Below are 17736 nucleotides of genomic sequence, written 5' to 3'. Positions count from 1 at the left end.
GACTAACAATTGCCCTCGACACACATGAGTCATTAACAACATTTAACCTTTAACAAACCATGGATCAAGTGCGACACAAGAGCATCAAGAGTTGACTCAACACATCAAAGAACTCTTTCAATTACTTTGGTCATTGTGGAACTCAAACTCACACATCCTCAACTCTCCCTAAGCAAACCTCACCTTTAGAATATTGGCACACAAAACGAGGTTATTGGAAATTCACTCATCTATCTTAAAGAAAGGTCACAAGTCCGGCTCTAAGTACCATATACTTGCCCCTTATGTAAGTATCCACTAATGTAAGCTTCATTCGACTCAAGATCATATAGGGCTTTTGTGGATTCATTGTGAAGGCTTTTGGTCTAGGGTAGGTCATGTTTTTCTTCAAGTGAGTTCCATCTTCCCTTAAGCACTTCTTTTGATTCATTTGGCACAATTCACTTGACTCTTTGAGTCATTTTCACTTCTTTCTAAGGGGTTAGAGAGACACATTGTCACTATTTCTTATGCATTTCAAACCTTTTCTCCTTTTTTTCAAGTTTTCACGCCTTTCATTCTTTGCTTTTCTTGAATCCCTTTTTATTCTTTTTCACATTGATCATTCTTTTTGTCATTTTGCTTTTCTTTCCTTTTCATTGCATTTTCTTTTCTTCATTTTTGCGCATTTTTACCACTTTGTTGCAATCCTCGTCTCTCCCCCCAAACTTATACTTTTGCCATGTGCTAAAAGAAAGATCGGGTGCCAAGAGAGGGTATCTTTTAGAACGCGTATAGGTTTGTATCATGGTTCTTGAAAGAAAAAGGTCTAAGGCTCAAAAGGGTTAACTAGGGATCTTATCATTGGTAGGCTATGGAATTGTTCAAACTATCATTTGGATCAAGGAGAGCCTATAATCATGTCTTAAGTCAAAATTCACCTAGTATTTTGCCTCAACAAACATTTAGGGCAAGTTCTAGACCAATGGCTCGGGACTTGAACTTGCAATTCAATTTCTCACCACACAAGCTAAGGGATTGCTAAAGACATAGAGTCGGGGGCCCACAACGACCTTAGATATGATTTGAGCACACAATGGTCCCGAAAAATTATTTGATGATTATCGGCCAACGCAAGAGCCTCAAGGTCACAACTTTCACCATCCTAAACACAACAATTTGTTTTTGACCATAAGATCAAAGGCAAATGTGCTAGGCCCAAGTGAAGCTTTGCTTGAGGCACCCTTAACTACTAACTATTAAAAACCAAAAAGAAAAAGAAAAATAGACTCAAACCCTTAAGAAGGTTGTCACGCCATCCATCATTAGGAAGAGCCACCCGGTTCACACAACACTCCACCTTTGGAAAGAACCGTGGCATTAAGAAAACCAAAGGCTTATTGCAAACTCCGAAAACAAAAAGCTACGAATCACAAATAAGAAGCTAAAAACGAAAATTTTTTGCAGAAAATAGAAAAATATATACAAGAGGGGATTTGAATGTACAATAGACGGGATGAATATATACAATGAAATGTAACTTTATATACAGACCCAAAGTAAGGTGAAAATGCGATAAATGTAACTAAATATCAAATTATATACAGACCAAAGATGAAAAATCAATAAATCATAAAAATGTATCAATATATACAGTCATCCAAAATGTAGGGCTCACCCCCTCAATTGAAAGCTGGCATTGTCCCCAATGCCAACTAGTCTAAATAAGCACCAAAAGATATAGAAAAAGGATATAGAGGACTCCCTAAGCCGTGTATGTCTGCATAGGATCATGGGTGGTCCCTAGGTCCTCTGTGCACTCGGGAACCTCAGACTGGTTCCCGATGGTCTGCTCCTCAGCTACTGGAACCTGGGTCTAGACCTCGACAGGCTGTGGAACTGGTACATCCTGTGGCTGACTGGAGGAGGTCTCCGGTGGGTCCGCCAACTGGATGATAGCGTCATCTGCTCTAGGGATCGTCCTCCTCCTCTTCGGAGGCCTCTGGGTCTGCTCCGGTTGTGGATGAGCTGCTAGGACTGGATCATCAAGCAACAGGTCCAAAGGCAGTTGGTCTGCCTTCAGTCTATCAACATCTGCCTGCAGCTCCTTCACGGACTCCTTGGAGGCCTGTGTCTTTCACAGCTTCCTATTATCCTTAGCAAGATCCTTGAGAGCCTTGCTATGTGAATCCACTGCCTTTGAGAGCGCAACCTGAGTGGCAAGGATCTTCTTCTGGTTCTCAAGCACCTCTTTGAGCGTATCCTCGATTGACTGGGGTACCTGTGGGGCTGGGGGAGCAGACTGAGCCTCTACAGTGGTAGTCAAGGTAGACAACTTGGATGACGTTGTGGACATCCAGTTGTTGATACTGGTAAGAGCCTGGCTCAGTCGGTGGCTAGTGATGGGATGGGCCCGGGTAGATGGGATCTCCGGGCCTGCAGATATGGAAGGTCCGGGAGGCATGTCAGCAGTAGTGGGGGTAGGCTCAGCAGGGACCTCTACCACAACTGGCTGTTCAGACTGGCCAGTTGGGGCAGAAGCAGGGGCTTTGTAGTCTTGTCCTTGGGGTTGTCATTCCCCTTCAAGCTATACCAGGAGAACGGGGTTGTCGCCTTGACCTTGACGTTGTAGGGCTTCTTGTCCACCTCCAAGTCCCGAAAGTACATAGTGAGGGTACTAGGGAAAGGGTAGTTCCGGTCATGCTCTACTCCCACTATCGAGATAATGCGGGACATCACATTCCCCACATTTATGGGGTATCCTGGCATAATCGAAGCAACCAATACAGCCCGGTGGAGAGGAAGGGTCTGGTCATGTGTAGTAGGATCCAACCGGCTGCAAACAAACGTCTCCCAACCCCTCGCCTCAAAGTTTAAGGTCCTCCGTAATATTTTGACCCCAGCAGTCAACCATTCTGGAACGGTACCTGGGATTGCCAGGTACTGAGATAACCATGGACGGACCTCCTCGCCCACACTACTGGAAAATTGGTCTACGGTAACGCATGGAAAACCGTTCCAGTAGGTAGATAAACCGTTGCCGTAGCGATATTGGAACGGTTTACAGAGCGTCACATCCGCTCGCGTGCCAATAGAGCTATTGGAACGGTTCTTGGAACGGTTTTCATCTCCGTTGCTATAGAGACGTCTATCGCAACGGTTTTCCCTTTCTCTATCAGAATGATTATTCCTTCCAATTGGGACTGTTTAAAACCGTTACTATAATGTGTATGCAACGGCTCATAACCGTTACCATATTATCTAATGCAACACTTTGGTAAGCTATTGTTACGGTTATTTATGGATATAACAACGGTCTCTTTAAGCTATTGTAACGGTTGTTTTTGTATTGCTACGGTTTTAAATACCTATTGGAACTGTTTAGAGGGCATTTTGGAATGGCTTACCAGATCTATTGGAACGGTTTACATGCTAATGGAACGCCATTTGTGTCCTATTGCAACGGTTCTGGTAGGCTATTGTAACAGTTCATTTAAAACAGAAATAACACTAAAATTTAAATAAATCACAAAATAAAACTATTAATAATATAACTAGTCCAACAAGCTAATAATATCCATAAAAGTAAATGTTCTACCCTAAGTGCATAAGTTTAATACATTTTAAGATAGTAAGTTTCAAAATGTTGACAACAAAAGATTCCTAGAACATTCATCTATAGCAATTCAAAATTCATCTTAAGTAAGGTCTAGATCTTCATTGCCTTCATCTTCTATTTCTTGATCTACTCCACCTACAAAAGAGGATAAATAAAGTCATTACCTTTCATCTGGAATGCCTAAACTAAATAAATTGATCCAAAAAGAAAAAGAAAATAATGGACATACAAGATGCTAGTCATGAGCCTAGCTCTTCTACAAAAACACCTTAGCTAGACCCAAATTTGGACATTAAATGTACATGTAAGCTACTAAAAAAGAACAACATATCAAATTAATCATGTTATAGGATTTAAAAGGAAAAGAAGTCAGTTTGCACATGTATAGCGTTAATTATATCATTATTATAATGTTGCAGTGGCCGGGAATTGAAACGGAGACGAAGATAGGTACATCAAGTTACCTTCCACCCATGAGTTAGCCGTAGCCGAGGGTAGTCTTTCAAGACATCATGGACGTATTATGCAACGACTGGCCAATTCTGTGGTCAAAATGAAGATCATTAGATGTCCGTTCTTTTGTTAACATGGGCAACTCCAACATCCAGTTGACATTAAGAAAAAGCAACAAGAAAAGTTGGCACTCACATTCTCCTGCATCTCGTTCAACATAAGATTGAAAGAATCTATTATAAGGTCTTTTGAGAGCACTTCATGAGGAAGTTGCAAAATGTGCAGCAACATTTTCAGTTCCTGATATATTTAGAGAGAGAGAGAGAGAGAGAGAATAAGTGTTAAAATTTTCAATTAAGAGCCAAGGAAGGTTCAGATTTTGGGTTAATTCAGAAGATATGTGAGAGTTTGTACCACAATGGCACATAAATCCTGTGATTCAAAGCGATCAAACAGGAATTCAAGATTATCTCTGACCATTTTGTTCATCCTATCAGCAATCAAACTTCTCAAGTTGATGGTCCTTCCTAGAAGCTGCATGTTACAAAAATTCTAGTTAGAAATTAATAACCAAAGGAGTGAACGTAATGTAGGTAAACCAAGATTCTCATATACAACTCCAAAATTAGAACATAAATATAACCATAATGTAGAAAGGGAGAATAAATAACCAAGGACGTGTTATCTAAGTTGTTAGAATCTTGTGAATATTACTCGGATCTAGTAAATATAACATAGGATCAGTGAGCTTGATTCCTTTAACTTTGCAATTTTTATTCTCTTTCCTTTCTTAGAATACACTAGTAAACCCCAATAGCTTGAGGGAGTAACCAAGCATTTTTTCCTTCAATTTCTTTTCCTGGTCACAACTCTCACATTCTGGGTTCGAGTCTGACTGCCACTCATTATCAAAAAGAATTTTCATGTGCTTAGCTCATTAAGCAAATCAACCCAGCACATGAGCGGGCGTGTTTGAAGGCATAATTGAGTAAAGTAAAAAGTGTGCTCTCTCTAACAGCTTAAGCTTTCCGCTGTGATGGTCACACATTTCAACGTAAAAAAATAACTGGTCAACATGGATGCATCTCCTCTAAAATGAATGGTGCCTCGAGGATATGTTTAACTTTTGTAGACCATTGCGACATCTATGCTTTTAAGAGGTCATTGTATCCATGTAAGTGGTTTTCATAAGTCTGTTAAATAGAACATATCCAAACTTCTCAGCTCTCAATCTTTGAAAACGGAAGCAAATGCAAATTTGGGAAATTCCATATATTGAAGAAAACGAGGTAACTTGATTACTAGTTGAACCAACTGTCACTGGACATAAAAAAACAAAAAACAAAAAACATGTAAGTTCATTACCAGATACAGAATCTATATTTATACTTACCTTTACTCTAGTTGTCTTTAAAAGTGCTATGAATCTCATTGGATGGACCACAAACTTTTCGCCAATGTCTATGGCAAAGAGGAATGGTGGATCAAGTAGCTCACTGCAGAATAGGAGATCGTCAACTTCTGATAGACCTTCTCATTTAGTAAAAGTTACACGTAAAAAGTAAAGAAGAGAAATACCTGGATGCCCAACTTTTGTAGTATGTAAAAATAGTCTCACGCAACTTCAAGACAAATATATCAAAACAATTGTCCACCTAGAGAATATGGAAAACAAAAGGTGCTGTAAATGCCTTTTAATTCACAAAGGGCAAATAGTGCTTCCTATTGAATCTGCTAAACTAGATTTCCTAAATGCATAATTGCGATATCTTAAACAAATTGCACTTTAAATATCACATGAGCATATGCTACAAGGTGAGAATAATGCTTGAAATTCGAAATAATAGAGTTCCTTTAGCTCATAAAATAGAATTAAGAATACAGTTCAACAGCACCAAAATCTACTGAATATAGAGATTGCATGTACATATGTGAAGTTAGGAAGATGTGGAGAAAATGACCAAAAGTTTTTCCCCGGGATCAACAATGTTAATATGCGAATTTAATGGTTTATTACCTCAGCTTCGATTTCATCATATAGAAAGCGTTGCTTAAGGATCACTAATGCTTGCTGAGCAGCATCATTATAGATGTCAAATGGCATCAAGGCACTCTCCAGAAGGCCGATGATTGGAGATTCAATCACATGATCCACCAACATCCATGGAAGAGAGCATTCAATGGGGAACTGCAAATAGATATGAATAGAATGATACAGAAGAACTAACACACTCTTATACGTGCAAATGGCTATGACTAAATAAGTACAGTATCACCAACAATTAATCAATTATACACCCTAACTTGCACATTAATATAAATGATCATGAATTTAATGAGCCTTACAGGATATAAATAACACAGTATAGATAGATACCTGTGTAGTCTAATACATGCAAGAAAAAACCAAGCTTGTAGAAGAATGTCTCCAGTTGTTTCAAGTCATTGATAGGTATTAATTATTACTCCTTTTTTTGGAGAATAAATTAGTTATTTCTCCTTGTAATCAGTTAGAAGACCACCAACGTAAATTTGACAACATAGAATGATTTTGTTTAACTAGGATAACTTATATTACAAGTGCAGCCCCTGCACTCTCTCACACAAAATATAAGTCATCCATCCCCATTTGGGTGAAGAATGAAGAGAAGTATCGTATGAAGCAAACTATACTGATTCCTAAAATTTGAAGTAGCTCCACAACATCAAAGAAAGTATCAGGCAATAATTGTTGAGTGATGTAAGTCATAGGAGTTTGAGTATTTGACAGCATGCCAGTACTAGCTTCTAAATTTTTTCAAAGATTATGTCATCACGAGCAAACAAGTACATGAACTTTTAAGAAGGTATGTGAAATTAGCAACTTCTTCAGGGAAAGAAAGCAAAGAGGCATTGTCTTCTGACATTCAATTTGAGCGCAACCAAAAGATCTTTAAAAAATAATCGTAATATAGTGTTCTTCATCTGCGTTTTATTTTCTTTTACTAACGCAGATATTATCGCTGTATAGTATTAGTTTTTAAGCTTTTGTAAGATGTGTAAAAGATGAAGTACAGTTTAAGCGCCTTGATGTTACTTCCTCAAAAGTAAAGAGCCAATGCAATAAATTTTCATCTGTTTTATTCATGAGTATATTTTTAAGGGTAAACACTTGATAGACTCAGAGATACTTCCCCCTCCTTTTAGAAGTAATCCACTCTATGGAGATCAATTGACCTGTACTCATGGTTTTCCAGGAAAGTTCCACTTTAATTCAGGAAAGCAAAGTATACTTGACAACTACTCCGAATTTTAATCGCTCGGCGCAGAAAAATCAAAAGGTAAATTGTAGGCTCTTGTCTTCGCTTCTATTGCAATACTATTAAGAAAGTGCAACCAGAAAGCAAAATATTCAAGCACCAAACTTCAACACTCTGCTTTGACAGTGGAAAGTGGATGACTTAATCTTCAACTTCGAAAGTTTATGACAATGAAGAGCTCAGTATCCAAAGAAGACACAAATGGTAATCTGTTTTTGGTTGTCTTTGCTGCTCATGCTCACATACTGCAACAAGCATCTTCCACTAAACTAACCAACAAGTGCAACACCCAAAAGGCCAACATATACACGATTAAAAAGCCATACTTATTTAGAGTTAGTTATCATCTAATTGACCTCCTTTTTAAACTCATTAAATTTCTTTTATTTATATTTTGCTCAAGCTGCTTAAACGAGTAGATGTTACATTACTCGGTGGGTATTTAAGTATTTCAACAACAACAATAACATACCCACTGTAATACCACACAGTGGAGTCTGTTATGTGGATCCGAGCGTGGAAGGGTAGTGTGTACGTAGACCTTATCTCTAACTTGAGAGTTAGAGAGTCTGTTTCCAATTTACCCTCAGTTCAGGAAAGCATAAGCACCAAAAAATTAGAAAAATCTCAACTATTCAGCAAACATAAATAGCAATATAATAAACAGTAAATTTAAAGAGAGGACAAGAAATAAAGACCTAGAACGTAGTGTCCTGAGCGTCACAAACGATTCCTCCTCTACGGGGAACTCATTTAAAGATTGAGCTAAATGACATTGATGATGAACGAGTCTGCTGGATCTTAAGCCCCTTGAATACGGAGAATCTAACTGAGAACCGACGGTCGGAGAGGGAAGAACCGGCAATAGGAGCCAACGATGCCGACGGCAGAGCAGAGGCGCGAGGAACTGCAATAGTTTCCATTAAACCGGCCATTGAAATGGAAAAGTTGTGGATAAAGTCGATCTGTGACTGAGTGGAGTTTTGGTTTTGGCAACAAAAACAGTAAAAAACGATATAGCAATGGTAACAAAAACAGTAAAAAGACCAAAAGAAGAGAGAAAATTACCAGGCTATGGCGATTTTGGGCTTCTCTGATTCGAGCACAAATCTGATTTTAGAATTTGGGGATTTGGGGAAGGCTAGCAACTGTCCTTGAAGAAGTGGATATCTGAGTTCATTGGATTTGTAACCGAAAAACATTCAGAGAAGTGCCGGAAAGACCGACGGAAAATGGTGAACGGCGACACGTTTTGGGCTTTGGGAACTCTAGGGTTTGATGATTTTGGTGGTCAAATGAAGAGGTATTTGCATAGATATAGAGAGAGTGAAAGTGACAAAGTAAATCTGAAAATCGACTAAGAGAAGATTTGTTAAACCTAAAACTCGGCCATTAATGGAGTTTGACAAGAAAAGTTCAGAGAGTGGAGTGAGAGAGGGGAGTTTGGATGTGTCCATGTACTGGAGGTGGGGTTTATTTTATTTACTTTATTAAATTAGTTTAAAAAATATAAATTGATAGGCGCGCTAGTGAATTTTAGCGAAAATAAAATGAGAGAAATGAAAAACCGTTCGCATAGAAATTTTTTTGCCAAACCCGTTCCAATATACATGTCTATTGAAACGGTTTACAAATCCATTGCTTAAAAAATATCTATGGCAACGGTTTTTCTACAATTGCAACGATTTTGTGTCTAAAGTGTGCTATACCACCCAAAGTTCTATTGTAACGGTTGAAACCGTTACTATATCTACTCTATGGCAACAATTTACAAACCGTTGCCAAAATAACTGTTCCCATAGCCCCATTTTCTGGTAGTGCCATCTCCAACTTCGCCATGTACAAAGGTTCATCCTCCTCATTAAAGCCTAAGTATTCGTTGAGGTATTTCCCATCAAACAACACCGTTTTATTACGAACCTTGGTCACTTTGGAGCCCTTTTTTATGTGGGCTACATTGCAGTAAAACTCCTTGACCATATGTTCGTTGGCATTTACACACTTGTCCATAAAATATTCCCAGCCCACTCTAGTCCTAAATTGTCTTTTCACATTGGGGTTGAGGGGTAAAAGATCGTTATCAATGAAGCTCCGCTCCGGTATCAACTTTCTCACCGGCCACCACTCCCTAAACTTGTGGTACGCCACCTGGCTCACAAACCTATCCTCCCATACATCGGGCTTTCTAGTTCGGGCAACGCCTCCCACCTGAGGCTCACCACCTTCAGCTATCTCCTCATCCCCTTATACCTCCTCCTCACCTCCGTCTGCACTCTCCCCAGATAATGAAGCTGTGGGGGAGGTGGAGTATTCACCACTGCCGGCTGCTGAGCCTTCAGACGACTCAGTGGGAACATGCTCTGGTGCTTGGGCAATGGCTGATGGTGGAGGGGTATCTCTTAGCCTAAATCTCTCCGGCCAGTCTTCAACATATTCTGGCACGGAGTCTGAAGAAATTTCCCTTGATGGTTGATACTCACTCCCCGAGGAATGAGAAGCAGCTCTGTCTGCAGCTTTGATTAGTTTTCTGGTCTTTTTTATGTTTTCCCGAGCTTAGGGAGTGAGTTTTATCATCTTCTTCTTCCCTCCCCGGGAGGATTCTCCTATTCCCGGTTGTTTTGAGCCTTTTCCTTGTTGTCTCACCATTGTCTGCAAACATCATTCAATGTATTTGTTAGTATCAATCAAGGCAGTTCAAGTTATTGCAGCAGAAAAAATTGCAGAACAGAATCACAGTGTTGCAGACAGTTGCAGAAATTGCCCAGGGCGGACCGCACAAAATGGTAGTGCGGCCGCACAGGGACCACCGCGCCAAAAAAGTGATCACGGTCAACTTCGCACTACTAATAAGTAGCAAGAGAGGGTCGCAATAGCTTTTACCCGATTTTGGGTCGGGATCGAATCCTCAGAGAGCTAGAATTGGAGTTGAGTATCTATTTAGGTTGGAATTGCGTATTTGTTCCAAATATCACTTCTATTCATTTTTGGTTTTTTTCTTTATATTCTACTTTTAACAAACTACAAATTATAATTGCAACTAAATTAAACTAAGAGTAAATTGCTACAAGTTGTATCTAAAGGTTTAAAAGGCACTAGGGTAGTGACTTTCGCCTAGGTGGCCAATTGACGGGTACTTGCATCCAAGGCACGATTGACATGATTGGGGAAGATGTTATAACCGTTGCTCGATACTACCCACTCTACACCTCTCGGTAGAAAGAGTGATTTTGCCCAATTGACTTTCTCAAGACCAATTGGGTATGCTTATTTGTCCAAGCAACTAGGGTTCAAGTCGGGTATTACTCTCTCGAGGATTAACCCTTTAATTGGGACTATCAGATCTCTTGAGTCCATCCCAATTCCTTGTTGAGCCAATTTTGGAGACTTAGGCTCTCTTTCTCAAGAAGAGCCCAAGTCAACTTAGCACAAACTAGTGTTTGCAACCACTAATTCATAAATTAAATTATAAAATTGACCCAAATAACAAAGACCCATAGTCAATCTAACCTTAAATCACAACACCCATCAATTACCCACGCTAAGGTTGAGTCACAACCCTAGCTAATGGGTCTAGCTACTCATTCTTGAAGAGAAAATCAGAGAAATAGATGAAGAGAAAGACATAATAATTAATTACTAAAGTAAATACAATGATTCAGTGATTAAAACTACGTAAAAGTGCCCAAAATGGCTAAGAAAAGTCTTCTCACGAGCGCAGCTACTGTATTACAACGTCAGATGCCCTAAAAATGGAAAGAGAATCTATTTATATTAAGCTGGAAAAACTGGACAAAATTACCCATGCGGGGTCAGTGCGGACCGCACAAAATGGTGTGCGGCCGCACTAGGCTCTTGAACTTGAAATTTTGACTCTCTAAACCCAGGCTCCGCGGACCGCACAGAATGGACTGCGGCCGCGGAGGCTTTCAATGCGGTCCGCGCAGAATGGACTGCGGACCGCACAGACTTCATCTTCTGAATTTGGCATCTCTTTGAACTTTGGTTCTGCGGGCCGCACAGAACGGTCGTGCGGCCGCGGTGCCTCAGTGCGGACCGCACAAAACCTTCTGCGGCCGCACTGCCTTGATGCCTGAAAATCTATCTCTCTGAATCTCCCTAGTGCGGACCGCACAAAGTGTAATGCGGCCGCACTAGGCCTGATTCTCCTGAGTTTTGTCTTGTCTTTGGCACTTGTGCAAGTTTCACTCCTTTTGAGCCGATCTTTGACATCTTGTCACTTTGTTCGTCAAACCTGCAATCAAGCACAACTTATGAGCCTTTTGGTACTATTTTGTATGAAATTATAATCAAAGCATAAGCACAAAGGGGTATAAAATGCATCAAAATCCCTAGTTATCAACATACACACGTACAAGCCTATGGTACGACCTCAGGATGCACATGAATTTCTTTGTGAGTGTGAGTGAATTATTTCAATTTGTAAGTCCTTAAAAATACTTAAATGCATATTTGAGTGTATCGACTAATTTATCTCTTTGATTGTGGTGAGAGCACATGATTTACGTAGGATTGGTAAAGTCTAGGTTAGAAGTGAGTCATAGTAAGGAATGTATTGGAGTCATCTCTTGAGGTTAGGATGTTAGAAGAAGTCGCACGAATATTTTAAATAGTCTTGGCATGGGCCTACTTTTGAAGAAAAATGTCAATAGATCTTATGTTGGGTTCTAAGTGTTGGTATAAACCATTGTCATTGGTGTGATGCTTGAGTAATTTTTGTTGAAATGTGTTTCTTGCCCTTGTGCTTAATTTTAAAAGTTGCTCGAGGACGAGCAAGAGTTTAAGTGTGGGGGTATTGATAAATAGTTAAAAATGCATATTTTCCGGTGTAGTTTCATCTCATAACTTGTGTGGTTGCGGGAGGTTACATGAGTTTTTATGGTGAATTATGCTCATTATGTGCATTTTTATGTGTAGGAGCAAGTTGGACGAAATGTAAGCAAAAGAAGTTGATTCGGGACCCAAAGACAAAAGAAGGGCTTTGCTCATTCACTCTCGCGTGCACACGAGAGAGTGAACGAGCTAGCTGAGGAAAACTTGGGAAAAAAAAACAGTGAACTAAGCTAAATAAGCATGGAAGTGCACAAGAGATTTGGGAGGCAAAGAAAAAGAGGAGTACTTCGCTCGTTCACTCTCGCGTGCGCACGAGAGAGTGAATGAGCTAACCTATAACGGTTATTTCGAAGTGGGCTTGTATTATTTCACCCCATGCTAACCATATCCCATACAAATAGTCTTTAAACTCACTTTTGAAGGGAAGAATCGACCGAAGGCGGCACGAACACACAAGGAGCAAGACGGAGAATTCTTCTACGAGTTTTGCACTTTCTTCTTCTTATTTCCATTATTGGTTATGAATATTAGTATTGTAGTTGTGCAAACAATTATGAGTAGCTAAACTCTTTACTCTAGGGTTTGATGGAACCTCTTAGAGGATGAATTTTTGTAGCGTTTAATATCAGTTTGCTATTGGATTTTCTCTACTTATTCAACTACGTGATTATTTTGGTTGATTGAAGTACCTTCAATTGACTATGCCTATTTAGTGTGTATTACTTGAAAAAAGGTACATATTTAGGTAGTTGTTAAACAACATCACTCCTAACGTATATGAGGGATCAATATGGAGGATTTAAAGGTGAGATTATGAATAACAAAACCTTCATGTGAACTTAGTGAGCGGTGAACTAATGCCAGTTAGCGTATTTTGGAAGAATACATCTAGTAAATTGTTGTAGTTGCTCGGAAGAGAATTATGACATCTAAAGTGCTCACGATCGGTAGAGAATATCTAAGCGAATTTATAGAAGACGTAGCGGGGAGGATTCCGATAAGAGGGGAAATCGTAACCCTAGACTTTTCCAATCTTGTCTACAACATTTGCTTGTTAGTAATAAAAATACACCTTTTTAATTACCTTGGTTTTAGTTAGTAAACACTCAACTCATTATTCAATATTTCTGGAAGTTGATTACTTGAATTCTTGCGAAACTAGCAGTTGTGATTAGTAGGTTAATTCCCTATGGGATTCGATTCCGGATTTGTAAATTGGATTATATTTGCAACAACCGCTTAGTCCTTTTTCTAAGGCATAGTTGGGCTGATCAGTTGTCTTTCCATGTCGTATGTTTTTAGGAAGGCAAATAAAGTAATGGATATGCGGACTCACTAGGAAAAATCAATAACAATACTTTGTTTGGAATCACAGACTTTCTTTTGGGGTTTCACCTTTACATACTTTAGTTACTTTCGTAATAACTTAAGTGGAATTATATTGACTAGATCAGTTACCGCTTGTAATAATTTATCTTAGACCTTGTTTTACTACTTTGAATAATATATGCGTATCATTTTCAACAAAAAAAAAAAAAAAAGGAATACACACAAGACTATATGGTACGTAGAACCCTGATGGATCAAAGAATTTAGTAGGGGGAAACAAAATTCCTATTTGAAAACAATAGCATTAATATCTAAGATGTCTATCACTCTCCTATATATTTTAAATCTATGCACAGTATGGAGGGGAATTTGATAGAAACTGCAAGTCTAGAAAAACATTTTAGCAGATAACAGTATCTTTTATGTACATCTTGTATCAATACCTTTTATGTGAGATTACTTGTAATTATTTTTTAAATGACTTGATAGTGTAATTTGTTTACACTGACAATGTATAAAAATTAAAATCTATATAAATACATATGTTAGTTCAAAATTTATTTAGATTAAAGCGGTTTAACTTCATTACTTCCTTACTTGGAGATATTTTCGTACATTTGGTGGTTAGCTAACTCTGACAACCGACAATTTAATTAGTTGCCAACAACTATAATAAACATAACTTTCCTTGAAAGAATATAGTACCTAATAAATCTGATAATCTGAAAGATATTAAAGGAATCTTAAAAGGGAATCTATCAATATTACACAGTTATTGTAATTATTGCACGGTTGGACTTTGTAGTATTAGTCATTGTCTTAATGAAAAATTGCACGGGTAAGTAATTTAACTATAGATTCTGTAGTTCATAAAGAATATATATAAATAGAGTCAAACCCCTCTTGTGTTTAAGAGGTTATATGTTTCATCTTTTTCAGGGCATTAGAACTAATCTCTGTTGCTTTTAAACAGATTTAGTTGTACTTATATCTCAATCTTCAGGTAATTATATCTCAATCTGAATAAAAAGATCATATATTAAAATATGTTTTAATCTTCTATACTTTCTAATTTCAACATGTTACTATTTTTATTGCAGGAAAGGAGAGGTAGATATATATAGGAAGAATTCTGCAACTGTGATGGTAAGTTAATTTCTACCAATTATTCATGTCACTTAATGAAATTCCTTGTTCTATTTACTTGACCCTTTAATCTTATTTAGTTGAAACACAAGGAATTTTTTTTTAAACTAAGCATATATGGTACATTCCTAGTATGAACAATTTAATAAGTAGTTCTTAGATGGGGAAAGTTTTATTATTATTTTATGAGCAGAAAGAAACGTGTGGTTTACTAATTTATTAATCTGCACAAGTAATTACAAGCATAGTTAATGTACGTACTTTGTTTTGATTGGTTCATTTGTTCAAAGGATGAGTTGTAATAAGACTACTCTTGTTCTTTTGAGAATAGATATACATTATCCAATTCTTGTCCTTTTCCTCTTTTTTTTTCTGATTTTTTTTCTATGTTTTACCGGCTTTTTTTGGTTTTTCTACTACTAGCCTATTCCTTTCTTTATGTTTCCTCCGATTATTTAATTTACTCGCTTTAAATTAAGTGAATTTTAACTAGTGATTAATGTGTTTCTGTGATATTTAATCTATTTAACTCTAAAAATTAATTAAAATAACATTCAAAAACTTAACAAACTTCCCCAGAACCTACGGAAGCACAGTGGACACAACAACAAGTTCTCTATACCTACAAGAATGGAGCGATTTAGAATTTAAAAGAGAGAATTACGGCAAGATGAGTCGTTATTATTACGATAGGTGTCAAGTAAAAATATAGTGACATACGTGAGGCATCTTAATGGATCCCGATAGTCATGCCCTCCTTCCACATGACCTGATTAATTCAACAAGGCACCCGCCATCTATTTTCACTGTTATTAAAAATTATTTTTAATACTACTATAATTTACATAAAAATAATTATGAGCTATTTTCTTAAACCATCATGCCACATAACTTAATCTGTTTTAACTTTGAAATTTTCACATTTTCTTAACGAACTTTCCACCAAAACGACGAAAACAGTTGCTCGCTCTGTTTTAAGCTTTTACCTAGTCCCCTCTCTTCTATCCCCAAGATTTATCTGACGGCGACGTCAGAAATTCCGTTACTCAACGAAACGATTCCCGTCACATTAAACGGCTGTCAAAAACCCAGGACCACGGAAATGACAGCACTACTCATCAGCCAATAATAAGAACCACAATCGGACGAAATTTGTTCTCATCCTCACCCTCTTTTTCTCTATCTCTCTTCTCTGCAAAAGAAGGTCTGCTCAGTGAGTACTTTAATTTAAGGGAAAGTAAATTTCTGAAATTCTTGTTCAGAGCTTCTGTTATAGAATTGAAGATAGAGAGATTTCATTAGTTTGTGTACGATCGAGGAGGGTCAGCGAGCTCAAATACTAATAATTGAGTTCGAAATTCAATATTTATAGCTAATTAGCATATATAGAATCTACGCTATTGTTATTGAATAAAGCCTACGTCTACATATGGTAAATAAGTGAGAGGAATTGATGGGAAGGTATATGAGGAAGTGCAAGGGAATTGGAGAGGTGACAATTATGGACGTGTCAGATGATGTAGATTTGGACGTGCCGACTATGACGACGAAAAAGAGGAAGTTATCAAGTGATGGAGATGTGAAGCTCATATCTCCTGCTCTACTTCGCTGCAGAAGTCAGTCCGGAGTCGGAGATGCGCAGGCCGGAAGTTTGGTTTCTCCGGCGAGTTCGGTTAATTTAAATGATGCTTCTAACTTAGATCAGGATTTAGCGTCTTGTTGCTCAAGGAATGGATCAACGGAGGTAACAAAGAGCAATGCAAAATCCCTAGATCTGAATGTACGACGCTTCTGAGTATAACTTACTTAGAATTCAATGAGTATAACTTACTTAGAATTCAATTTTCTCCCATATATATATATATATATAATATATATATATATATATATATATATATGTGTGTGTGTGTGTGTGTGTGTGTGTATTCGTGTGTATATATATAGTATATATATGTATATATGTTCAGACTCAGAATATGTATTTTGCATTTAAAATCTGGATATGATGAATATATGTGAAACTTGAATTTTGAATCTTCTGTAATGCAGGAGAACAATGTGGTAGCGTCTGCAGAAAGGTAAAGAGTGTTATTATTAAATTTGTTTTTTCAGTTCAAAATTCATAAAAAAAATACTACTCCTAATTGATTTCAACATTTATACGATTACCAGTATTTAATTTAAAACGTACTTTTTGCAGTAAGGAGGAGAAATTATCAAGCGAGCGTCAACGAACGCCGGAGAAAATGCCGTCTGAAAAAGAGATTGAAGATTTTTTTGCAGTTCGCAAGAAAACTATATTTAAACGATTTAGAGAAAAGTACATTTCCCTCTCTCTTTTCTGGCCTTTTGTTTTCTTTCCTTTTATGTTTTTCCTCTGGCTTTTGTTAACTTTCAACAATATTTTTCCAAATTGACAAACATATTTAATTTTTTTTAATTACGTAATTATGAAGATTATAATGAATGTGTGTAATTGGTGAAGGTACAACTTCGACTTTGAGAAGGAGGAGCCATTGGAAGGTCGCTACGAATGGGTTCGAATAGCAAGTTGAAGACTGACCACAACAGTATCAGTTGCTGCTGCTTCTTTATTTATTTTTGCTGGTACTACACCAATACCTTGTTTAGGTGTTCGTGCTTTTCTTTCTAAATAATAATTATTCTTTTGTCTTTTTTAATTGAGGACTAGGATTTTGGAGATGAACAATTAATAGTGGATTAACAATGTAGGCAGCTCGCATCCAACTTTCTTCGTCTTCAATTCATATATTATTAAGTACTAGTAGTATTAATTTACTAATTTTCTCCGCCATAAAATTATATTTATTTAAATGAAGAGATACTTAATCCTCTAACTCCGCCCCCATGAGTGAGAGTACTTCCTCCGATATCTACGATAAGTGACCATTTTGCCTTTTTATTTTAGTTCAAAATAAGTGTCCATTTACATAATCAAGAAGGAATTAATTTTATTTTTCCAAAATTTGCCCGTATTTACATATTTCAATATGTCAATGTAACAATTAATTAAGGTTAATTTAATGAATACATCTTTTT

The 17736-nt window shown here is 37.5% G+C and overlaps 1 protein-coding gene across 2 annotated transcripts; it reads left to right on the top strand.

Moving 5' to 3' along the window:
- The first annotated feature begins 15797 nt into the window (after window positions 1-15797).
- LOC109212529 (cyclin-dependent kinase inhibitor 1) lies at window positions 15798-17458 on the top strand. Of its 2 annotated transcripts, none has more exons than XM_019376184.1 (4): window positions 15798-16420; window positions 16726-16754; window positions 16877-16996; window positions 17162-17458. In XM_019376184.1, the coding sequence occupies exons 1-4, from the start codon at window positions 16130-16132 to the stop codon at window positions 17229-17231; spliced, it is 510 nt and encodes a 169-aa protein (XP_019231729.1). In that variant the 5' UTR covers window positions 15798-16129; the 3' UTR covers window positions 17232-17458. The 2 variants fall into 2 exon arrangements, with proteins under 2 accessions (XP_019231729.1, XP_019231728.1); XM_019376183.1 differs by having other exon boundaries at window positions 15807-16456.
- Window positions 17459-17736: the final 278 nt, after the last annotated feature.

Source organism: Nicotiana attenuata, unplaced genomic scaffold (genome assembly GCF_001879085.1).
Source record: "Nicotiana attenuata strain UT unplaced genomic scaffold, NIATTr2, whole genome shotgun sequence".
NCBI classification, from domain to species: Eukaryota; Viridiplantae; Streptophyta; class Magnoliopsida; order Solanales; family Solanaceae; genus Nicotiana; species Nicotiana attenuata.
This window is presented reverse-complemented; position numbering and strand designations above follow the sequence as displayed.